The 25,936-nt window shown below is 41.8% G+C and overlaps 1 protein-coding gene and 1 non-coding gene across 2 annotated transcripts; one reads left to right on the top strand and one right to left on the bottom strand.

Moving 5' to 3' along the window:
• Positions 1-8,629: 8,629 nt before the first annotated feature.
• On the bottom strand, positions 8,630-8,702 carry TRNAK-CUU (transfer RNA lysine (anticodon CUU)). The gene has a single exon. It is a non-coding gene; the product is annotated as a tRNA-Lys (tRNA).
• Positions 8,703-8,905: 203 nt separating this feature from the next.
• PSMA3 (proteasome 20S subunit alpha 3) lies at positions 8,906-24,814 on the top strand. Its single transcript, XM_060753768.2, has 11 exons — positions 8,906-9,034; positions 14,232-14,314; positions 17,175-17,298; positions 17,587-17,688; positions 18,653-18,726; positions 19,578-19,650; positions 21,637-21,702; positions 22,682-22,728; positions 23,278-23,345; positions 24,219-24,283; positions 24,669-24,814. The coding sequence occupies exons 1-11, from the start codon at positions 9,014-9,016 to the stop codon at positions 24,711-24,713; spliced, it is 768 nt and encodes a 255-aa protein (XP_060609751.1). The 5' UTR covers positions 8,906-9,013; the 3' UTR covers positions 24,714-24,814.
• Positions 24,815-25,936: the final 1,122 nt, after the last annotated feature.

Here is a 25,936-nt window from a genome sequence, read left to right as displayed (position 1 = left end):
TCTCAGAGACCAGGCCTCCCCTCTCCACTCGCTGTCCATGGTTGTGAAGGAAGGAGGACAGCCAATTTAAAGCTGTCCCCCTGACTCCAGCAACAGCAAGGCGGTAGGTCAAAAGATTGTGGTTGAATGTGTAAAATGATGCTGTGAATATGGTATTTCGGTCAACAAAGTCAGCAGGTCAGAGGTATTTGGTATTTCGGTCAATAAGCTCAACAGGTCAGCGGTTTAACCCACTGTGGCACCCTCAGGGTAAACAAATCTGAACAAATCTGGCCAAGAAAACTCCATGATAGGGTTGCCTTAGGATCAGCTATACATTGGTGACTTGAAGGCACACAGCAATAACTAACTTCTCAAAGGCCCTAGTACATAGCCTTTTGCATGTTGATGCAGACTAGCAGGGCTACGTCTTTAAAAGGCATGTGGATGTGATTGGAACTTATGGCAGTGTACATGACTTTGGCTCTGGTGGCTCCAAATATGACATTTCCTCCCTTCTGTGTTTGCATCTCTCTTCTTGGAGAAGGGACCAGAAATCCTGTTCTTTTGGCACCCTCTTTGCAGCCAAGTCCCTGGGAGGGAGGAGGGGCGGGGGGAGGCTCTTCCATGTCTGCCACTCTTGCTTCTTTGCTTCCAGAGAGCTGCCAATGCTGGCAAAACATAACTGCTCTGTTTTTAAGCACTCTCCTCCTTAAGGAGCCTTTTGGGACACATTTGTCTTTGAGGATGTGGCTGTCAGCTGGGAAAAGGGCTCCCTCTCCTGCCTAAACAAAGTACTGTGACTGGATCTACATTGAACTATAGTCCAGTTTCAGAATGCAGGTTAATTGTATTATATGAGTCGGCACTAATAAGTAATAGTTCAATGCTGGCTCTTTTACACTACGATATAAAATCCACATTATCTGCTTTGAACCGGATTATATGACAGTGTAGACTAAGATAATCCAGTTCAAATCATATAATGTGGATTTTCTGCTTTGATAAAATGGATTATCTGTAGAAGGGGCCTGAGAGTTATCATTAAGAATAGGTCTAACTAATACTAAAAAGTACCATAAACTCTGTACAGACTTGTATATTCATATTGAAATACAGTAATTTAGAGCAAATAAGGCAAACCTAACATTAGATTTCCCCTAAAATTGATTTTAATTTTAATTTTAAGTATTAGGTAAAGGTAAAGGTTTTCCCTTGACATTAAGTCCAGTCATGTCTGACTCTGGGGTGTGGTGCTCATCTCCATTTCTAAGCCGAAGAGCCAGCGTTGTCCGTAGACACCTCCAAGGTCATGTGGCCGGCATGACTGCATGGAGCGCCGTTTTAAGTATTATCCCTTCGATTTTATTCCAGGTTGTTTGAGTTCCGGTTAACTTCGGCTGGATCTAGACTGCCCTATAACCTACTATTTGATTATTTATTAATTATTTATTTACTGTATTTGTATATCCAGAGGCGGCCCTAGGTAATTTTCAACAGTAAGCAAACAATATTTTGCCCCCCCCCCCAAACCAATCACTGATATATATTTTCTGTTCGTCGTGGGAGTTCTGTGTGCCATATTTGGTTCAATTCCATCATTGGTGGAGTTCAGAATGCTCTTTGATTGTAGGTGAACTATACATCCCAGTAACTACAACTCGCATAAGTCAAGGTCTATTTTCCCCCAAAGAGTACCTCAAGAGCGCCCCTGGCAAAATCAACTATACTGCAAATGCTTACTTTGCGTAATGGGTTGAGCCGCCCCTGTGTATTTATTTATTTATTTATTTATTTATTTCCTGCATTTATTAACCGCCGCTCTCAGCCCTAGGGCGACTCGTGGCGGTGTACAGCACATAAAAGACAATTTACAATGAGCCAAGACAACAAAACTAACATATCACTAATACACAACATCTAATTACACTAAAATAATCCGCTCCGTCTTATCGTAGAATCATAATCAATCTCGTAGTCGTAATCCATTCCGGTTGTCATTTCCAGTAACATAGCACTCAGTTGAATGCCATCTCGAAAAGCCATGTCTTCAGGCCCTTACAAAAGGCCATAAGGGAGGGCGCCTGTCTGATGTCAGCAGGGAGGGAGTTCCACAGCCGGGGGGCCACCACCGAGAAGGCCCTCTCTCTCGTCCCCGCCAGCCGTGCCTGTGAGGCAGGCGGGATCGAGAGAAGGGCCTCCCCAGATGATCTAAAGGTCCTCGTGGGCTCATAGGCCGAGATGCGGTCCGCAAGGTACTTTGGGCCGGAACCGTTTAGGGCTTTGTAGGATAGCACCAGCACCTTAAATTGGGCCCGGTAGCAGATCGGCAGCCAGTGGAGCTGGAACAACAAGGGCGTTGTATGCTCCCTGCGTCCTGCTCCTGTTAACAACATGGCTGCCGCGCGCTGTACTAGCTGAAGCTTCCGGGCCGTCTTCAAGGGCAGCCCCTTTCTCAGCCTTTTGGCGACTCAATGCGGTTTACCGGCAGCAAGTCAATACACATCATATCAAAATGCACATAAAACATTAAATACAATATAAAACCACAACAGAAACAATAAAAACCAACATCATTAGCATCTCCTTGTTAAAACATTGTCCAATTCCATCGTCTACTCTAGTCATTCCATTTCCTATGTCAGTTACTCTGCATTTGTAAACGCTTGCTCAAACAGCCATGTCTTAACTTTCCTCGTTTGGGTATCAGCCAGCACGTCAACGACTTAAATCAATAAATAGCTTTCTAAGATCTGCAGAGATACTTGCAGGAACACCTCAGCAAGTGGGAGTCCAAAAGTGGCAGGCTCAAACCCAGCACCTTAATAAATGGCTGATACCAAATGAGAGACTCTCCCCTGGCACACAGAAGACTGGGCGACTTGGAAGGTGCTGAACAGACTGTGCTCAGGCACTACGAGATGCAGAGCCAACCTCAAGAAATGGGGCCACAAAGTGGAATCCATGACATGCGAGTGTGGAGAAGAGCAAACCACTGACCACCTGCTGCAATGTAACCTGAGGCCTGCTACATGCACAATGGAGGACCTTCTGGCAGCAACACCAGAGTCACTCCCAGTGGCCAGATACTGGTCAAAGGACATTGAATCAACTACCAAGCTTGCAAACTTTGTGTTTTGTTTGTTTGTTTGTTAAAAATGCAATAAAACTGTTTGGTTTGCGCCTGACACGATAGATAAATAAATAAATAAATAAACCTTCCTCCAAAATGTTAAAAGGGAGGGAGCCAATTTGATCTCCCTAGGGAGGGCGTTCCTTATCCGAGGGGCCACCACTGAGAAGGCACTGTCCCTCGTCCCCGCCAACCGTACTTGTGATTTGATACCAGATTATTTGATCCCAGATTATTTGCTTTGAACTAGATTATATGAGTCTACACTACCATATAATCCAGTTAAAAGCAGCCAATCTGGGATCAGAAACTGGATTATATGGCCACATTATAAAACCCACACTGGACTGGATTATATGGCAGTGTGGGCTCAGATAACCCAGTTCAAAGCAGATACTGTGATATTTTCTGCCTTGATATTCTCAGTTATATGGCTGTGTGGAAGGGCCTTGAGTCTACACTGCCATATAATACAGTTCAAAGAAGGTAATCTGGGGTCTGAAACTGAGTTATATGGCCAAACAGATCCAACTGAGAGTCCTCTCTATTTAGAATTGTTAGCCTGGGATTCCAATGACCAAACAATCCGAGCCAGCATTCAGTGGGATGTCACCATAGCAGTTTAACTGAAAACAGAGTGCAGTAAGTGGGTAGAGCACATCCTCCAACATTTCACAGATGGAAACCAGAATGTATGTGGTCGAAATGGTAAAAAGGTATTAATACTAGACTGTGGGATGACCTCTCGGAAAGGATTCAACAGTTAAAGGAACTGTCGGAATTTAAAACAGAATCAAAGATCTATCTCTTCAGTTTTTAACTATACATGTTATTGGTAGAAATGTGTCTTCAGCTTAGGTTTATGACTTTAAACACATCCGTTTTAATTGTCTCTTGTGTTTTTATGTATATACTAGCCATACCTGCCACGCGTTGCTTTGGCCAACCTTCCCTCCCTCTTTCTCTCTCCTTCCTTCCTTCCTTCCCTCCCTCCCTCCCTCCCTCCCTTTCTTTCCTTCTTTCTTTCTTTCTTTCTTTCTCTCCTTCCTTCCTTCTCTTCCTCTTCCCTTCCTCCCCTCACCTATTCTTTCCCTTCCTCTTTCTCCCCTTTCTTCCTTCTCTACCTATTATTGGACTGCAACTCCCAGCAGTCCTCCTGATCAAGCTACCTACCTACCTACCTACCTACCTACCTACCTACCTAATCTATCTAGAGGATTGTTGGGAGTTGCAGTCCAGGAATAGGACATTGGAAATATGCAGGGATTGGGATGCTCTCAAATAAATCCAAGGAGAAGAAAGCTTGCTGCTTGGAAGCAGTGCATTTGAAGCATCCTCCTCTCCTAAAGGGCCTGGTCTAGGGGATGCTGGGAGATGTAGTCCAGAACAGAGTGTGGATATGCTGTTGCTATTGTGTGTTTTGTTTGCTGGGGGAGTCATTTTGTGCATGTGTTGTAGCATCTTTTTGCTTTTTTGGCTTTTTAAGTCCCTTCTGCTGTGTTTTTCAGTGTTTTTGTGAGTGATGGTCACTTGTTGGCCTGATAGGTGTCTTGTGTCCAAATTTGGTGTCAATTCGTCCAGTGGTTTTTGAGCTATGTTAATCCCACAAATGAACATTACATTACATTTATTTATTTATTTATTTATTTATTTATTTATTTATTTGCAGTATTTATATTCCGCCCTTCTCACCCCGCAGGGGACTCAGGGCGGATTACAATGTACATATACATGACAAATATCCAATGTGTCGCAGCTCAGGATAGATTCACCTTGCTCAGAACAACACCACACTCCAAGGCTGTAGGTTTCGTAGTTTATTGAAGAAAAAGCAAAATCAGAAACATAAGAATAAGGTTTCTGAATAAGGTTGCCACAACACAATGGCATAGACACACAACATATATAGGCCGACACTCAGAGGCTATTTAACATTCCAGCTTCTGGCCACCAGGGAAGCTGTCACTTCACTGCAGTTTCTCATGAGAATATGGGCCTAGCAATGATAATTCCCTCCCTCCCTCTATGAGCTCTCAAGATTTGGGTTTGGAAAACAATCTGACACCTGAGAATTTTAATGAGCAGCCAGAAAGGGAGCTGAAGAATAGCCAAAACAGAGTCTTAAATGCAAAGGCAAAGTTTCCAATATCCAAAGGCAAATAACATGAAGTATAATCCATTAGCATTGGTTAAACAAGAATCCATGGCAGCATGACAAGGTCCCCAAAAACCAAGATCAAAAGCTAAGTCCCAAAGAGCTAAAAGCTTTCCCCAAAAGCCGAGTTAATTCCAGAGAGGTTAACGGGGTTTAAGCAACATTGCACTGGCAAAGGATTGACTTCAATCAGATCGTTAAATATGTTTCCCTAGCATGAAAGCATTACGTTGACCTCAAACTTCCCGTTTGTTGGCAAGCTGAGCACTTTGACATATCCTTAATTGCAAACAGTCCTCCCTAATCAAATCTCCATCACCTTCAAGGCCAGATAACTCATTATCCTGAGACTGGTTATCCTGGGAACCAAGAGGCACTGAGCTCCCAGATGGAGCGGCCGACTCCACCGGCAGATGTGAAGATTCACTTAAATCATGATCTAAAACAACATACCCTTCTCTGGGAAACAGAAATGCCGTCTCTTCTTCAGAATCAACACTGTCTGTCTCAACAACAGGGACAGAAATCTGTAACCCATCCTCCTCCTTGTCCTGAGGAAACTCAGGCTCAGAAAGCTCAGGCTCAAAGTGAGCCACAACACAATGGCATAGACACACAACATATATAGGCCGACACTCAGAGGCTATTTAACATTCCAGCTTCTGGCCACCAGGGAAGCTGTCACTTCACTGCAGTTTCTCATGAGAATATGGGCCTAGCAATGATAATTCCCTCCCTCCCTCTATGAGCTCTCAAGATTTGGGTTTGGAAAACAATCTGACACCTGAGAATTTTAATGAGCAGCCAGAAAGGGAGCTGAAGAATAGGCTGCAGGTGATTAGCCAGGATCGACAGCAAACTTCAGTGTTTTCGTTGCTCTGAAAAACTTTGCCTGATAAGGGGTAAATGTGGGAGAAAGCGAAACCAATTTCTGAGTTTTGGGGTATAAGGTTTGCCTCAAGGGGAAACCTATTAGATCAGGCATCGTTTGGAAATCAAGTTCATGTGCCAGGAGCGGGACGCAGGGAGCATACAACGCCCTTGTTGTTCCAGCTCCACTGGCTGCCGATATGCTACCGGACCCAATTTAAGGTGCTGGTGTTATCCTACAAAGCCCTAAACGGTTCCGGCCCAAAATACCTTTCAGACCGCATCTCGGCCTATGAGCCCACGAGGGCCTTGAGATCGTCTGGGGAGGCCCTTCTCTCGATCCCGCCTGCTTCACAGGCACGTCTGGCGGGGACGAGAGAGAGGGCCTTCTCGGTGGTGGCCCCCCGGCTGTGGAACGCCCTCCCTGTTGACATCAGGCAGGCGCCCTCCCTTATGTCTTTTCGTAAGAGCCTAAAGACATGGCTATTTGAGAAGGCATTCAATTAAGTGTACATCAACTGGTAATGACAACTGGAACGGAATATGGATTACGAGTTTGGTTATGATTCTACGATAAGACGGAGCGGATTACCTTAGTATAATTATATTAGTGTGTATTAGTGATATGTTGATTTTTTGTCGTGCTTTATTGTAAACTGTTTTTTATATGTTGTACACCGCCGTGAGTCGCCCTAAGGGGCTGAGAACGGCGGTCAACAAATGCAGCAAATAAAATAAATAAATAAATAAATGGAAATCCTGTTCAAGGGGTCCTGTTTCTCTGGAGTCTTTTAGCCTTTTGGATTGTCTTTGCATCCTGTTGATTCCTGTCTGGATTAATGCTGTCTTGGATTGCTTTTATATCTGGTGTGGACATTGCTTTGTGTTACTACCTTTTATGGACTTACCACTTTTTGGAACATTCTTATTTTCTTACAAGCATTTATTACTTCTGGCTATTTACTAAGCTTGAATAACATATTTGTTTCTTCACTCTTCGTGTGGTGTGTTTTAAAGTCAGAGGGCTTTTTCCTGACCTGGAGTGCAACAGTTATAATATATATAATATATAATATATGTTGCAACATTTGTTGTTCTCACTAGATTTGGAATATTGTGATTCTGATGGAAATAAGAAAGAAAAATATAAGGAAATATTTTTTCAGTCAATTTCTTGTACAGCTGGAGGGATCTGAAGATAATTTTCTGTTCATCTGCATATGTACATTCTCACCTGAATGTAAAAGTAATTGAATTTACAGGGTTGTTGTAGGTTTTTTCGGGCTATATGGCTATGGTCTAGAGGCATTCTCTCCTGATGTTTTGCCTGCATCTATGGCAAGCATCCTCAGAGGTAGTGAGGTCTGTTGGAAGTAGGAAAAAGGGTTTATATATCTGTGGGATGACCAGGGTGAGACAAAGGACTCTTGTCTGCTGGAGCTAGGTGTGAATGTTTCAGCTGACCACCTTGATTAGCATTTGATGGTTTGGCAGTGCCTGGGGGAATCTTTTGTTGAGAGGTGATTAGATGTGCCTGATTGTTTACTCTCTGTAAACAGCAAAACAACAGAGGGGAAACAATCAGGCACATCAAAGAGTTGGAAGAGACCTCATGGGCCATCCAGTCCAACCCCATTCTGCCAAGAAGCAGGAATATTGCATTCAAATCACCCCTGACAGATGGCCATCCAGCCTCTGTTTAAAAGCTTCCAAAGAAGGAGCCTCCACCACACTCCGGGGCAGAGAGTTCCACTGCTGAACGGCTCTCACAGTCAGGAAGCTCTTCCTGCTGTTCAGATGGAATCTCCTCTCTCTGACAGTGCCTAGAGCAAACTTTTTTGAGAGGTGATTAGATGTCCTTGTTTGTTTCCTCTCTGTTGTTGTGCTGTTGTAATTTTAGAGTTTTTTAAATATTGGTAGCCAGATTTTGTTCATTTTCATGGTTTCCTCTTTTCTGTTGAAATTGTCCACATGCTTCTTGTGGATTTCAATGGCTTCTCTGTGTAGTCTGACATGGTGGTTGTTGGTGTGGTCCAGCATTTCTGTGTTCTCAAATAATATGCTGTGTCCAGGCTGGTTCATCAGGTGCTCTGCTATGGCTGACTTCTCTGGTTGAAGTAGTCTGCAGTTTGGTGGTCCCTATGTAGGCACATGTAATCACCTCTCAAAAAAAGATTCCCCCAGGCACTGCCAAACCATCAAATGCTAATTAAAGTGGTCAGTTGAAACATTCATAGTATATATAATATATGTTGCAACATTTGTTGCTCTCACTAGATTTGGCATATTGTGATTCTGATGGAAATATAAAAGAAAAATATAAGGAATTTTTTTTTCAGTCAATTTCTTGTACAGCTGTGACACAGTTATTGTTGATGAAGTCCCAAAGAGGTGAATTGAGCTTTTAAAAGAAGATTCCAGCTATTCAGTTTACCATAATAGGAGAAATAATAGGTTTTATTTGTAGATTTTGATGTAAACAAAAACTGACCCGCCCAACGTGGGGCTCGAACCCACGACCCTGGGATTAAGAGTCCCATGCTCTACCGACTGAGCTAGCCGGGCGCTGACAAAGACCCCTCACAGAACCTTCCTTGTGGAATTCTTCGCGCATGCGTATTCGCAGATTATCGATTGTGGATTTCTACGCATGCGCATTCTTTTCCTCTGCTGCCGCGCGCCAACTGCGGCTGCCGTGACTGGGCGCATTCTTGGCCCCGCCCCTTCTGCTAACGGCGAGAGGAGATTGGTCGAAGCTCCAGAGGCGGTTGTCCAATGGTTGGGCGCGTTGCTGAGCAGTGACTGAGCAGTGTGAGTGAGGCGGCGGCAAAGAAGAATCAGGAGGGCCGGCTGTTTGCTCTCAGGCCTCTTCCGCCATGAGTTCCATCGGCACCGGGGTAAGTCAGGTAGAGGAGAAGGGAGAGGGCTCCCCCGAAAAGGAAAACAAAGGCGGTGGTGGTTAATCTCTCCTCACTTCGAGGGTCTCGGCCTCACACAGTGCGGTGACGTCATATCCGCGCGACTCGTAGAGAGAGGCCTAGCCAGTTGTAGGCCGCTGACTCACTTGAAGGGAAAGCGAAAGCGAAGGAATCAAGTAGGAGCTTCTAGACCAAGCCTGGCCCAACTTGGGCCCTCCAGGTGTTTTGGACTTCAACTCCCACAATTCCTAACAGCCTATGACTGGTATAGACACATCCATAGTCCAATGTTTAAAGCATTACACCATCTATTTTCCTATATAACAGTGTTGCTCAACCTTCCTAATGCCGTGACCCGTTCCTCATGTTGTGGTGACTCCCAACCATAAAACTATTTTAGTTGCTACGTCCCACCTCGGAATTTAAGATCTTCTGGGGAGGCCCTGCTCTCGGCCCCACCTTTATCACAAGTGAGACTGGTGGGGACGAGGGACAGGGCCTTCTCGGTGGTGGCCCCTCGCCTGTGGAATGCACTCCTCTCCTTCAGAAGGAAGTTAAACACCTGGATGTGGGACCAGGCCATCGACCTCAGAGTTTAAGATCTTCTGGGGAGGCCCTGCTCTTGGCCCCACCTTTATCACAAGTGAGACAGGTGGGGACGAGGGACAGGGCCTTCTCGGTGGTGGCCCCTTGCCTGTGGAATGCACTCCTCTCCTTCAGAAGGAAGTTAAACACCTGGATGTGGGACCAGGCCTTCGACCTCAGAGTTTAAGATCTTCTGGGTGCTCTCGGCCCCACCTTTATCACAAGTGAGACAGGTGGGGATGAGGGACAGGGCCTTCTCGGTGGTGGCCCCTCGCCTGTGGAATGCACTCCTCTCCTTCAGAAGGAAGTTAAACACCTGGATGTGGGACCAGGCCTTCGACCTCAGAGTTTACTCAGCCCCCCCGAAAACCCCCTGAAAAAAAATCACACCCCCCCCCGAAACGAAATCCTAGCTATGGGCCTGGCTGTGACTGTATTATTTTGATTGTTTTAATTAGTTATAATTGTTGACATTATCTTGGAATTTTGTATATTGTATTTTGTGAATTGTCGGCCATCGAATTGTGCCTTTTGTAAGCCGCCCTGAGTCCCCCCTAGGGGGTTGAGAAAGGTGTGGTAGAAGCACCCCAAATAAATAAATAAATAAACTTGATTTGTCGTGTCAGAGCAACCAGTCAATTATATTACATTTGTAACAGAACAAAGCAAACAAACAGACAAAATACAAAACTTGTGAGTTTGGTAGTTGGTTAAATGTCCTTTGACCAGTATCTGGCCACTTGGAGTGCCTCCGGTGTTGCTGCAAGAAGGTCCTTCATTGTGCATGTGGCAGGGCTCAGGTTGCATTGCAGCAGGTGGTCAGTGGTTTGCTCTTCTCCACACTCGCATGTCGAGGATTCCACTTTTTTTGGCCCCATTTCTGAAGGTTGGCTCTGCATCTCGTGGTGCCAGAGCGCAGTCTGTTCAGCGCCTTCCAAGTCGCCCAGTCTTCTGTGTGCCCAGGGGGGAGTCTCTCATTTGGTATCAGCCATTGGTTGAGGTTCTGGGTTTGAGCCATAAACTGTCATTTTGCTATTGTTATGAAACGTGATGTAAATATCTGATATGCAGGATGTATTTTCATTCCCTGGACTAAATTTGGCACAAATACTCGTTACGCCCAAATTAGAATTCTGGTGCGATTGGGAGAGAGGAGTTATTTTTGGGGATTGGAGTTGCTGGGATGTATAGTTCACCTACAATCAAAGAGCATTCTGAACCTCACCAATGATGGAATTGAACCAAACTTGGCACACAGAACTCCCATGGCCAACAGAAAATGCTGGAAGGGTTTGGTGGGTATTGACGTTGAGTTTTGGAATTGTAGTTCGACTACATCCAGAGAGCATTGTGAACTCAAACAATAATGGATCTGGACCTAACTTGGCACGAATACTCAATTATTATTATTATTATTATTATTATTATTATTATTATTATTTATACCCCACCACCATCTCCCCAAGGGACTTGGTGCGGCTTACATGAGGCCAAGCCCAACAGCACATCAATAAAACAGAAAAACAATAAACAAAACAATACAATGCTATACATTGTATTGGGACTAGAATATGCCCAAATGCAACCACTGGTGGGGTAATCACACCAAATTTGGCAATAAAACGTCTCACAACACAAGGAGTGACCATCACTCAAAAATTACGATTTTGTCATTTAGGAATTGTAGTTGCTGGGATTTATAGTTCACCTACAATCAAAGAGCATTCTGGACCTCACCAATGATGGAATTGAACCAAACTTGGCACACAGAACTCTCATGGCAAACAAAAAATGCTGGAAGGGTTTCGTGGGCATTGACCTTAAGTTTTAGAGTTGTAGTTCACCTACATCCAGAGGGCACTGTGGACTCAAACAATAATGGATCTGCACCAAACTTGGCACGAATACTCAATATAATAATAATAATAACAAATAACAACAAATAACAACAAATTAAACATTTAAACAGTATAAAACCACAATAGAAGCAATAAAAACAACAAAACCAACATCATTATCATCGGCGTCTCCTAGTTAAATAACGTTGTCCAAGTTCCATTGTTGAATGACAATGCTTGCTCATATAACCATGTCGTAACTTATCTCCGAAACGTTAAGAATGAGGGAGCTGATCTAATCTCCTTAGGGAGGGTGTTCCATAGCCGAGGGGCCACCACAGAGAAGGCCCTGTCTCTTGTCCCCACCAAACATACTTGTGATGAGGGCGGGATTGAGAGCAGGGCCTCCCCAGACGATCTTAAAGTCCTAGATGGTTCATAAGGGGAGATGCGTTCGGACAGGTAAATTGGGCCAGAACCGTTTAGGGCTTTATAGGCTAAAGCCAGGAATTGTACCCGGTAGCAGACTGGCAGCCAGTGGAGCTGGCGCAGCAGGGGATTTGTATGCTTCCTGAGCTCCACTCCTGTTAACAATCCAGCTGCCGTCCATTGGACCATTTTAAGCTTCCGGACAGTCTTCAAAGGCAACCCCACGTAGAGCGTGTTGCAGTAGTCTATACAGTATGTAACCAGTGCATGGACTACTGTAGCCAAGTCAGACTTCCCAAGGTACGGGTGCAACTGGCGCACAAGTTTTAGCTGTGCGAATGCTCCCCTGGTCAGCTTGGGGTTCCAAGCTCAGCGATGAGTCCAGAATCATTCCCAAGCTGTGTACCTGCGTCTTCAGGGGGGAGTGTAACCCCATCCAACACAGACTGTAACCCTATGCCCTGTTTGACCTTGCAACTGACCAGGAATGCCTCTGTCTTGTCTGGATTCAATTTCAATTTGTTCGCCCTCATCCAGATTGTCACAGCGGCCAAGCACCAGTTCAGGATAAATATATAAAAATAATAAATAAATAATATATAAAAATTATAACAGTCAGCACCGCTGCTCAACCAAATTATAATGAGGCACACCTCCACTACAGACTAGCTCACCAAAATATAGAGGGAGAATAGTTGTTGAATCAACTAAACATTTAGAAGGATTCTTTAGTAGATTTTCGCTGCCACCAAATCAAGAGTAGTAGAAGGTGGGAAGGAGTGACAGAGTTGGACGTCATCTGCGTACACTAGAGCAGGCATGGACAGACTTTGGCCCTCCAGGTGTTTGGACTTCAACTCCCACAATTCCTAACCTACTGGCTGTCCAAAACACCTGAAGGGCTGACGTTTGCCCATGCCTGTGATAAGAGTCTCAATCAATTCAGTATAGTTTGTGGCAGCAACAAAAAATGGAGTAAAACAGCTGCTTTCAAAGCAAATACTGCACAATTAAACAGGAAACTGCACTTTCAAACCAGGAACAGAAAGTTTGCCTATGCCTGCACTAGAGGATCTATCCACTTTAGTGCAGTAGTTCCCAGCCTTTGGTCCTCCACGTGTTTTGGACTTCAGCTCTCACAATTCATAACAGCTGGTAAGCTGGCTTGGATTTCTGGGAGTTGGAATCCAAAACAACTGGAGGACCAAAGGTTGAGAACCACTGCTCTAGTGTGGTGAAGTCCCAAAAGAGTTTAACTGAAAAATCGAAAGTGCTGAAAATAACTGCAGTTCCTGGTTGACCAGCAGAGGTTGCTGTTGGCTAGTGTATGCCAGACCATCTCTTGGGACTTTGAAACCAGACAGGGTGGGACAGCCACAAAGTAAGTGGGATAAGTTTTGCTAAGGTAACAATAAAATAGATGTTCCTTTATTTGCTCATTTTTACGATGCCTTTTCTAAAAATCTGGGAATCAGAGTAATTTAGTGTTTTTGTTGCTTCTTTTTTGTCGTGTCAGGAGCAACTTGAGATACTGCAAGTCGCTTCTGGTGTGAGAGAATTGGCCGTCTGTAAGGACGTTGCCCAGAGGACGCCCGGATGATTTGATGTTTTTATCATCCTTGTGGGAGACTTCTCCATGTCCCCGCATGAGGAGCTGAAGCTTATAGAGGGAGCTCATCCGCCTCTCCCCAGATTCGAACCTGCAACCTGTCGGTCTTCAGTCCTGCCGGCACAGGGGTTTAACCCACTGCGCCACCGGGGGCTCCAGTAATTTAGTTAAAATAAGTACAAATAAAAACACAAGCAGATGGAATATATAAAACTATGTTTAGAATCACAATGAAAAGCAAGATTAGAAACAATGCAAAAGCATAGACTTTGCAATAAGTTTTCAGAGTCCTTTCAGAATTCAAAAATTTCAGATGTTGCTAAAGAACAGAACATGTATTTCAACAACAAAGAACCTAAAAGTATAGTGTATGTTAAAAAAACCTTTTTCATGCTATAAGACGTCAACCCTAACTTTATTTAGGAGGAAAATACCTACTATGCAGGACTTGATTTCCCCCCTGTAATTGTATGTATCAATACATCAAATGCTCTATACTTCCTAACTACGAGGAAGAGCGGATGCTTTTCTTGTTTTCATGCATTTCTTTAATAGGAGCAGCATAAATATTCATGAAAGAAAAGAGCAGTTTGCAAGACAACTTATTTCTTTAGTGGGGGAAGCTGCCTACGTTGAGCTGTAACCAATCCAGCTCAAGTTTTGTCACCTCTTGCTGCAGTTCTTCTTTGAAATACTTTGTTTTTTCCCCTCACAGTATGACTTGTCGGCCTCCACATTTTCTCCAGATGGCAGAGTGTTTCAAGTAGAATATGCTATGAAAGCTGTTGAAAATAGCAGGTAAGAATAAGATAAGTTTTAGTATTTTTGTCATTTGAAAATTATTTACTATATATTTTTTTTGTCGTGTCAGGACAACCAGTCAAATTACATTTCTAACAGAACAAAGCAAACCAACAGACAAATACAAAACTTGTGAGTTTGGTAGTTGGTTAAATGTCCTTTGACCAGTATCTGACCACTTGGAGTGCTTCTGGTGTTGCTGCAAGAAGGTCTTCCATTGTGCATGTGGCAGGGCTCAGGTTGCATTGCAGCAGGTGGTCAGTGGTTTGCTCCTCTCCACACTCGTATGTCGAGGATTCTACTTTGTAGCCCCATTTCTGAAGGTTGGCTCTGCATCTCGTGGTGCCAGAGCACAGTTTGTTCAGCACCTTCCAAGTTGCCCAGTCCTCTGTGTGCCCAGGGGATAATCCCTCATTTGGTATCAGCAATTGGTTGAGGTTCTGGGTTTGAGCCTGCCACTTTTGGACTCTCGCTTGCTGAGGTGTTCCAGCGAGTGTCTCTGTAGATCTTAGAAAACTATTTCTAGATTTAAGTTGTTGACGTGCTGGCTGATACCCAAACAGGGGATGAGCTGGAGATGTCTCTGCCTTGGTTCTTTCACTATTGGCTGCAACTTCCCGGCAGATGTCAGGTGGTGCAATACTATTTGCTGAATAGATTATTATTTTACAAGAAAATACTTTCTCTCTGAAGAGTAGAACCAAGATCAAAAATTCATGTAGCCACCTAGTATTTACTTTATTGGTCCCAGTATTATCAGCTTGAGCTGGTAGCAGGTCCCCACACTTTCAGGTGCTGATGGAAACAAGATGTAATAGGAATAAACAACATTGATTTAACTGTAACATGCCTGCAAATACAGTGGGCCTCCTGGATCCTCAGAGCTTTAGTTCTGGGATCCCCCTCAAATACCTAAAAAGTAAGTGTTGTCCCCTTATTATTAAATGGTGGCAACATGCAGCATAATATGTGTTCATGTTGCTGCCATTTTCTGTATAGGACATGATGAACTATGGCTGGTGGAAATTGTGAATCCAGGGGTTTCACAATTTGAAGATCTTACTTACAAATATTCTGGCATAGAATTAGTATCCCTATCTGTATATAGGAAAGCCCTAGTTTGCAAACAAGATCAATTCTGTAGGTTTGTTCTTGAATTGAATTTGTTATAGGTCAGAACAGGCACATTTTAAAAGTGTAACACCAGTCAAAGACATATATTTGTTAGCCTTTTATAGCTTAGCGGGGAAGAGTTAACACCCCTGAGGTGTTTGTTTTGCTGTCTGTGCCCCTGTTCAGAAGATTGCACTGCACTTTGTCTCTGTGATAATTGGATTTTGAAAAAATTGGCTTGTTGTGGAAACAAGGATTGGAGATAAAGCTTCAGTGTCCCTAGTATAAATGCCCAGTCCCTAGGTGGCCAGATAGTACTCTGTTCTCTGCACCTCATCCAGTTCCCCAGCCATATGGTACGCTGTTTTGCACTATCCCATGCCTGACCACTTTATAGCCTGATCACACCCCTTTAAGTAATTCTGGTCATTGGTTTTTGTTGAACATTGTCTGATGGAGCTTCAATGCCACTGCTTTATTTTCTTATGTTTAATTGTGTTTTATCTGGATTGTTGTATTTTACGATGCTCCTATTTTAGTGGTGTTTTTATTTTAATGGATGGCTTTGCTTTTTTGTCTGTTGGACTTTCTGTCCCATATGTAAGCTGCTCTGAGTCCTTCGGGGAGATGGTGGCGGGGTATAAGAATAAATTTATTATATTATTATCATTCAGTGGAGACACCTTCCCCCATAATAACTCCTCCAGGAATGAATTTCCCTTCCGAAGGGTAGATTTCTCTCACTTCATGTTGTCTCATCCTGGTTCTTAACTATGAGTTGTTTCACGTCGGATGTTGGTAACTCTGAGACTGCCTGTGCCAGGTGTAAATTTGTGACTTGGGGAATGAATGTCTACTAAGATTAACTTCATTTATTCTATTTCAAAATTGAATCTAGTCTTACTGATTCATAACAGTGAAGCAGAGTCCAAAATCCTCAGGATGAGAATGTTTTCATTCGGATTATGTATAATTCCATTAAAAATTGTAAGAAGTTATAGTTAGCTGTTATTTTCATGACATCAGAAAGCTTTTTTAAAGTACTGAAATTGTAAACATAAATTATATCAAATATTTAGAAAATAGTGTTTCATTTGTTCACTTTTGCATGCTTCCTTTGATTGTAGCAACAGATATATTAATTGATAGGGGTGTGTAAAATGGCACAAAATTCTGTTCTGATTTCATTTTGTGTTTTTGGGTAGATTCTTCCCAAACGGAAACTGAACACAGGGTTCCGAATTGTGAATTAAAATCTCCCGGAATTTTTTCCAAAACATAATGGGGGCCATCCAAAATTCAGAACAAAAATAGAATGGATTTGCAAGCCCCTATTGGTTGATCATTGTGGAAACCAGCTTTCTGTATAGGTGGACCTGCTGTCTAAGATTTTCAGTGAAGTGTTGTTTATTTCCTACTATACTTCAGAGCAGTGGTTTTCAGCCTGTAGGTCCCAGAAATCCCAGTCATTTTACTAGCTGTTGGGATTTCTGGGAGTTGAAGGCCAAAACATCTGGGGACCCACAGGTTCAGAACCACTGCTTTAGAGAATGGAACTGATGAAACTACCTTTGAGGATTCGTTGCCTAAAAATGCTTAAAAAATCCTGGGATCAGCATATGTCAATACATATTCTTAGTGGTCCAATAATGTTTGTGTTTTAGTTTCTAGAGCATTTTTAGGTTGGACACATTCTATCAAGTAAACACAGTGAGTTGATTACTCTGCTCTGACTTCTTTTCAGTACAGCAATTGGGATTCGGTGTAAAGATGGTGTAGTCTTTGGAGTGGAAAAACTAGTGTTATCCAAACTTTATGAAGAAGGGTCCAATAAACGTCTCTTTAATGTTGATCGACATGTTGGAATGGTGAGTCGGTGTTGAGAATGTTGCACATTGCTACGTTTAAATAGTGATGATCCATTTGTTAAAAATCCTCTTGGATAAGCAAGTTGTGACTTTCAGCTTGTAATCAGGAAGTATTTCTGGCCTCAACTTGTGGGGGTGGAAATGCTTGTTTGACCGGTTCTAGGAACATGTGACTATTAAGCACGTTCCTGATGTAAATGATAATACTAGAACAAGACTTGGATGGTGATGTGTTGAGTTTCAAATGAGAAAGTTGAGTTCATTCTGAGATGATGATCCTTTTTTCAGGCCGTAGCAGGACTTCTGGCTGATGCTCGGTCTTTGGCTGACATAGCAAGGGAAGAAGCTTCCAACTTCAGATCCAACTATGGTTACAATATACCACTGAAAGTAAGTTTTTTAATGTTTATATAGCTTCTGAAACACAAATGCCATTATTGGCACATAGTGCTAGCTTATCTTGAATGGTCCCACCTTCCATTTCCTTCAACAACGAATATCACTGGCCAACACACATTTTGGTGTCACAAATGTTAGATCTGTTTGATCTGCTGATTCCCGAAATGGCACCAGTTTTCACATATCGACTTTCGTTTTTGAGATACAGAACATATGCCATATTCATCTGCCAGCCCATAGAGCAGTGGTTCTCAACCTGGGGTCCCCAGATGTTTTTGGCCTTCAACTCCCAGAAATACTAACAGCTGGTAAACTGGCTGGGATTTTTGGGAGTTGTAGGCAAAAAAAATCTGGGGACCCCAGGTTGAGAACCACTGCCACAGAGAATCATAACCATATTGAAGAAACTAGAGCTGATGAAGTCTATCCAATGCAATTTTCTGACTCGGTGCCCAAAGTAACCTCAGGAATAGATCTAAAAACCAAGACACTAAGAAATTTGTTTTGGTTGACTGGTCTGTGTAATATTTGGGAAATTCATTTCCACTTTTAGTTAGCAATTGTTTCAGGACTTGTGGTTAATACTAACTGTGGCTAATTCAAGCAAACCTGGTTCATATTCAAGCAAACCTGGTTCATATGCTGTGATCTGAACTTCCTTGTTTTAAATCAACCATACCGTAATTGGGATTAAACGTTGCCTGTCATTCTAGGCAGCACAGTAAAGAAGTCAACTAAGAATCTCTGAAATTCTCCTTGTTTGCGCTTGGGGCAAAAGGAAAGGGCAAGCATGAGGCTAACTTGTTCCTGGTTGGATAAACGATGAACCATGGCTTAGTGTGAAATGGAAACATGGTTGTAGATTACGTTAGTTTCTTTGGCACAAAAAGCTTTGATTTAAATGAAGGAGTGATTATTTCCCATGCTCTAAAATTCATCCTCTCTTCCCCCATAGCATCTTGCAGACAGAGTGGCTATGTATGTACATGCCTACACACTATACAGTGCTGTTAGACCTTTCGGCTGCAGGTAGGAACTTCTATTCAATTTATTCCAATTATTAACATCCTGTGAGCAATGGTTCAAGGCATATAATAACTTCCTAAGACAGTAAACAGTTGTATATAAAATACCAGGTTTAAAGAACCCAAGAGTGCTTAAGTGAAAAGGGAAGGAAGATAGCACCAGAAGTACACCTGGGGTGGAGAAGTTTGATGACCCTCAGAAAATTTGCTACAGAAAATATCCTGCCAGTTATGTTTTTATATAGCTTTCTTCAAGGCGAATAGAGGTATTTCCTCTGAGTTGAACAGAATGATATTTGAGGCATGTCACAAGTAATATCCTCAGCAATTCAGTGTTTCCACAGTTTGCTACTGAGTACAGGATAAGTATACAGCTTCGTTGCCCTTAGGGTGCAACTGTAGAAGTTATTCAACTCAAGGGGGTGTGAATATGTATGTGCAGTATTTTGAAGATAGATGCTCTCAAATTCCTTTAACACATTCCTGGATTTGTATTTGGAAGAACAATACCCTAGACTTTTTTCTTCCTTCCTTTGTAATTTTAAATGTGCTAAAAGCTTACATTTTTGATCAATAACACAAGTGTAGCAGAACTCTTAAACAAATTGTCTGGTTGAGATAGGTGCCTGCCTCAACTAAACATTATGGTTCACTGTCACTTATGAAATTGCTGTCTTGCCTTTCTCAACAAGGGTTATATTTAGAATAAAATATAATGATTGCTGGCTGTGGCTCAACTTCAGTGAAACAATCAGAAATTATTTTGACATTTTTTATTTTCATGAGGTCAAACTTCTGTCAGAATTCTCTATAATTGGCAGGTCTTGTCCTAACAAGATTCCTTGCCTTTTCCAGCTTCATGTTGGGTTCCTATGATGACGATGACGGTGCCCAGTTGTACATGATTGATCCTTCAGGTGTTTCATATGTGAGTGTTTTTTGACGATTTTTATATTGAGACTTCCACAAAACTTCTCGTATGTGTATGGAAGCTAGTAAAAAAATGTTAGACACATGTTTCACAATGGCATTATCTACTGCTGCAAAGTTTCTGGCAAACATTCAATGCCTTTACAATCATATACAATGAGACACAAAAACACAAGCAAAGGCAGAGAGTTCTTTCATTTCCGGCTTCTGGAGGTGGTCCTTATCTCTGGCTCTGGGGTAGTGCTTTCTCCATATTCAAGCCGAGGAGCCTGCGTTGTCTTCTTCTGGTTGTGTGGCCGGCAAGATTGCTTGGAGTGACTTTTTCTTTGAAAGCAGTACCTATTGATCTACTCACATTTGTTTGTTGGCAGGAGCCAACTTAATGTCAAGGGGAATCCTTTACCTTTATTATCATCCTTTACCTTTGTTATCTGAATCAACAATGTAGCATAAGAAAGAAGAGGGGGAAATTATAGTAAACAAATAATAATTTTGTTGTCAGACGTTTGTCTTCACATTGTTCTTCTTTCTATCGATGGTTTTTCATCAATAAACAATGTTACAGACCAATCTTTAAATATCCTACTTACCTATTCTATCCAGAGATTCCAGTTCATTAGAAAGCAATGTGTTGGGTGTAAGGAAACAGGTCAATTTCTCCAATTCCTATCCTTCCAGATCATGTTTAAGATCATTGTTGTAGAATGCTTTCACTTTTGTTTGCAGTATTGTCACCCAGAGTCTTCTGTTATTGAAAAAAAAAGATAATCCTTGTGTTTGCTTTTTGGAAAGCATTAAAAGGAGTTTACTAAATAACCTACGGTTACAAATAGCTGACAGTAGTAATCATGATGTTCTTGTCAAGATGAGATTTATACCAGTTGCTTGGTCTTGTTGAGTAATGTTTCTTAAAAGGCAGGGTCTCATTTCAAAGGGAAATAGGACTCCAGGGAGGAAGTAGTTGAAGTTCTGATGAGGCATTTACAATTTTGTGCTAAAGAGGCTTGATGGGATATAGCCATGGCAGTAGCAAGGTGCTTATACATGTGTAATATGAAAAAGACCAAAGTTTCTATTTGAAACTATGGAGTGTTGGGATTAGGATGAGAGAGAAAATGAGGCATTGATGGAAGTTGAGGTTTTGCAAGGTTGGAGCATGATGGCAGAAGTTGAAACACACTGCCAGCAAAAGCAGAAGACTTATTTAAGATTCTGCCAGTAGATAAATTTAGACTACTTTATCAGGGAAGTTAGCTGCCTACACTCTGCATTTGCAGCTACTGCCCCTATAAAGTACAGGGAAATCCAGAGATTCCACCTCTTGCCCCACATGAAATAACTTTTCCTTCAGCCGCACTGGCTGGAAAAGTTGTGTTCATTGTAATTAATGACTGCAGTTTTGTCTTCTCTTCTTCTCCCCCTCCCACCAAATTATAAAAGCAACTGCATTATTTTTAAAGCATTTTTGTAAAAAGGAACAGGAGAGCTGTGGTTGCTGATGTGATGCCATCCACCACTCATTTCCCTCATACAAAATGAAAATGCTAGTGGAATCAGCATAAAGCTGGTTTATTGAGGCCTTGTCCTCATTGCAAGTCTTTACTATGAAAATACTGGGTGATAATGATCAAGCTGATCAAGGGCCAGTTGATAGTCTGTCTTGACCTAGTTGTTTTATTTCTAGCCTACTCCTTTTGAACAAGCAGTGCTTTCGAGGGCCAGAAGGAATAATACCTGCATGACGGGATACAGCCCGTTTGTAATGTGTAATAGGAGAGAGAGCTGGTCTCTGGTAATGAATAGGCCAGTCCCAAACCAAGAATGCGCAGCTCCAGCACCACTTTTTGATTTCAGAAACCACTGTCTGAACTCCTAGTTCACTTTTGTATATTTCTATATTGGTATGTGATACTTCATTAAAGCATGTTCTTAAAACCCTGCCTTCCATTTCTCAAAAAGTCATGGTAAACTGTTGCTTTTACAGGGTTACTGGGGATGTGCCATTGGAAAAGCACGGCAGGCTGCAAAGACAGAAATCGAAAAGCTCCAGGTAAACCTGTAATCTGGTACAGATTGTTTTAGGCTCAATTTCTTGTTGCCTGGCTTTGAAGCAAATAGCCCACAGTGCTGAGGGACCTCTGAAACAAATGCTCACAGGAAATTGCAGAATTTGTTGGCTATCTAGAACTCTTATTCTGTCAGCAGAATGCTAGTTTCCAGTAGGAAGGTCCTCCACCCATTCCCAATTTTACTTATGCTGCCTGTACATGCATTTATATCCATGCAAAGTTGTCACTTTGCGGTCTGTAATGGCTGCCTGTCTCCTGCCTTTCTTTAGTAGAGAATATGGCGGAGAGAAAATATATTCCGCCACCAGAATCATTTAATGCATTTCTTAATAGAGATGGAGAGGGCTTTCTCTCTCCAACTCACCATTTGGGTGAAATGTTAAAATAAGCTGAATTTTCCCTCCAGATCAAGATTGCATTTGTCAAGAGATTTTCCTGTGAAACTGGCTGACGCATTCTGCCCCGTTGGTGGGCTAAAAAAGTGGAAAATATTAAACAAGATTTTCCTTTGTCTTTAGTGGATGAGGAACATCCTAATTATGCTTACGCTGATTCATAACACTAAATTTTAGATTTTATTTCATATTATAATTTTCAGAAGTGTAAATTTTGCACTCCTTCTTCCTCCACTTGACAGTTCATGAAACACTTATATTTTCACTAATTGCACTTCAGAATAACTATAATTTACAATGTGGTTGTTCTCCTAAAAAAACTAGAAATGGTTAAATGGAAATTAGTTTACAATTTGTGTCAAATTGAACTTTCTCTGAGTAGAGGTTATCTAAAGTTTTACTGACAAATCACTGTCAGAAGCAGGACGCGATTAATGTAAGCAGCAAATAAATAGATATTTCAATGAGCTAATACCATTTTGATGGCTGCATCTGTAATTATAATACAGTATAATTCTTTCACATCTTTCCTTCCATATAATTAAATACTCAAATATATCCACAGATGAAAGACATGACTTGTCGTGATGTTGTTAAAGAAGTTGCAAAAATGTAAGTTTTTTTCCCCTTGAGCATCATTCATGCCTAAATTGTTGCACATGAGCTTTTGATTGAAGAAACTTTAACCCAAGCAAGAGTTTGAAGAAGAGATTGAAGAAACTTTAACCCAAGCCATCTCACACAACTTGTCCTACAATGCTAAAAAGTTATGAATTAATCCCTTTAACTCTTGCTTGGTTGGTGATTCTGCAAGGTGAATTGGACTTTCCCTTTTAGATCCAGAATCGCGTTCAATTAAAGATTGTGTTCCATAACTATAACTTCATATTTGGGGTATGCATGTGAGAACTGTAGTTTATTATGAGTTCTAATTATGTTTAATACTGCTGAGACTTACTTACTTAGGCGATCCCTCGTTGGACGAGTAAGATGGTCTTCCATCATGGGTTTCCTTGTGGGTCCGCATGTGGCTGTGGAGCCCTATTCTTGCTCTACTGCTGAGAACTGCCTGTTTTATAAACATGCAAAGTTACTTTACAAGTGCTTCCTTCCTTTCCCAAAACTCAGGATCTTGCTTTTCTTGTTCTATTTTGTTTCTAGAATCTACATAGTCCATGATGAAGTAAAAGACAAAGCTTTCGAATTGGAACTCAGTTGGGTTGGAGAAAGTAATGTATCACTCAGACTTTCTTTTTTGACATTTGCTCTTTTAAGAAAATCCTCACATTATATAGTAATGATAACAGTTATGTATTTAAACATTTCTGGGTTAAACCGCCTAGCTGCTGAACTTGCTGACCAAAAAGTCACAGGTTCTATTCCAGGGATTGGGGTGAGCTCCTGCTGTTAGGCCAGCTTCTGCCAACCTAGCAGTTTGAAAACACGAGATCAATAGGTACTGCTCCAGCGGGAAGGTTACGGCACTCCGTGCAGTCATGCCAACCACATGACCTTGGAGGTATTTACGGACAACGCCGGCTCTTCGGCTTAGAGATGGAAATGAGCACCAACCCCCAGAGTCAGACACAACTGCCAGGGGAAAACTTTTACAAGAACCAGTGAGGTGTAGTAGTTTGAGAATGGGATTAGAACTCAATGAGATCAGGACTTGACTCCATTTAGCTGTGGGGACTGTGTGGCTTGGTCATGCTCTCTTCGCCTCAGGCGGCAATGACAAGACCCTTCTGAAGACTTGTTTCCACATTGCAGTCTCACTACATTCCAAATTTTTGCCCCCAGAAATCTTTGTGGGCCTCTCTAGGTCTTCCAAATTCAATGGTATGTTTCTGGCCCCTTATGTATAGTAAAAATATAAGGTTTGCTATTATCCATAGTTTCATGTGTCCAGGGTATTATGTGTCTTGGAATATATCACCTGAGTTTGTACTATGTCCGTGTAGAACTAATCTTTAGTCAAGTAATCTTGAAATCAAAGTTCAATGCAAAATGAAAGCAATTCGTCAGCCTGACATACAAACTAATGTAGTGTTTTACTATCCTTTGATGATATCCTCAAAATCTTTTTTTTTTTTAATTCACAGTAACTAAAGGAAAACACGAAGTTGTACCAAAAGACATTAAGGAAGAAGCCGAGAAATATGCTAAGGTAAATAGTGGAACTCCGGAGTAGATGGCAGTGAGTACCCAGAATTGGAGTGGCTCCAAGTAGTTTCTTCATAATGTCAAGGCGTCTGGCATAATTCAGAAAGCAAAGGCAGCCATGCTGGCCTATGAAAGATCCAGTAACGATCTTACAAGATTTAGTTTGGCTTGTCTGATGCTAGTTTTTTAAAAACACCTGCTACAGAAATGAGAAATTTGTGTACCAGTTGGAGGCAAGCATAGTGGCTTTTAGTCTGTTGTAGTCTAAGCTTCTGTAAACCATCAAGCTTTCACTCCAGAGATTGTGAAGAGCAGTTTTTTAATTTGCTACACATTGTTTGTACTTAGTAAGCAGTAAAACCTGATCTTCTATTATTATTTTTTGACAGGAATCTCTGAAAGAAGAGGATGAATCAGATGATGAAAACATGTAACATGTGCTTACTTTTAACACGAGATTTAATGTATTTCCCTTTATGTATGTCCTGGAAGAATATTTTGAGTGACCAACTTGCACTAAACATTTTTCCAATTATGCTTTTGATTTGAGTATTATTGTACCAAAGAGTAAAACAAAGGCAAAAAGGCTGGTATGATAGCAGCCTACACATATGTATTCAGTCGTACAAGCAATTTAAGAACTGCATCATCTCGGTTGAGTCCTTATTACACAAAACCACTACTCCAGGTTTTGGAAGGGTTGCTTTCCTCTTCTCTGGGGCTCATGCTATATTAATAGCCACATTCTGTTGAGAGCAAACTGATGTATGGATGTGATTAAAAAACCAAGAAGCTACAGCTTGTCATAATTTCAGACACATAATTCCAGGATATTATGTTAAACTAGCAATGCAAAACTCTACATCCTGTTTGTTTCTATGTAATAGAAAAGCTGAGTAGTTTCCACAACTTGGAAGAGCAAATTACTCAGTGAGTCCTGTTAGCATCTAGATTCTAGACTGAAAACCAAAAGTAAAAAAGTACTCCTATAAAATGTGTGCCACCATTTGAACTTCATAAATTGTAAAAAAGAATGCCTGTCTCTACTTGCCATCATTTAGCAAGAAAAGTAGTCATTCAAGAACAGCATTTATCTGTAGAGATGCAGAAAACCACGTTTTGAATTTATGGAGCAAACATGTAAGTAGGCTCTTATAAGCCAAAGTATGTCTTGCATAAGCTTACTTGTGCTGTTAAAGGAGAAAAGAAGCTGTGCACCTGTAGTTGCTAAAAGTGGTTTTGTAGAATACTAAATGTCAGGTTTGTCTTGAGTCAAGACAGCTTGGCAGCCAATGAATTTCAAGAGCATTGTGGCTTCCACTTCCCTGTTGCTTGGGCCCTCATCACTCCTATATGCACACATGTGCAATATGGGGAGGGAGAAGAATGAAAAATGTATACATCTGGGTAGATCCATGTGACAATCATTTTACATAGTTCCCACACATCATGCGATTCAGGAACCATACCGCTGCAGGAGTGTATAAACCAAATATAATGCCCACGATTCAGGGGGGATGGAGAGGTAGTCCCTTCATAATTATGAGAAGATTGAGATGGCAGATTTTTTACTTTCCCAGTTTGGCATTTCTTCCATACTGGGAAATGCTGTTTGAACGAAGAAACCAGGTTATTTCACTTTGTCTGTAGCAAAATA

This window comes from Anolis sagrei, chromosome 1 (assembly GCF_037176765.1).
Source record: "Anolis sagrei isolate rAnoSag1 chromosome 1, rAnoSag1.mat, whole genome shotgun sequence".
Taxonomy (NCBI): domain Eukaryota; kingdom Metazoa; phylum Chordata; class Lepidosauria; order Squamata; family Dactyloidae; genus Anolis; species Anolis sagrei.
The sequence above is the reverse complement of the archived record's forward strand: the minus strand, read 5'-3'. Positions and strand labels throughout refer to the sequence as shown.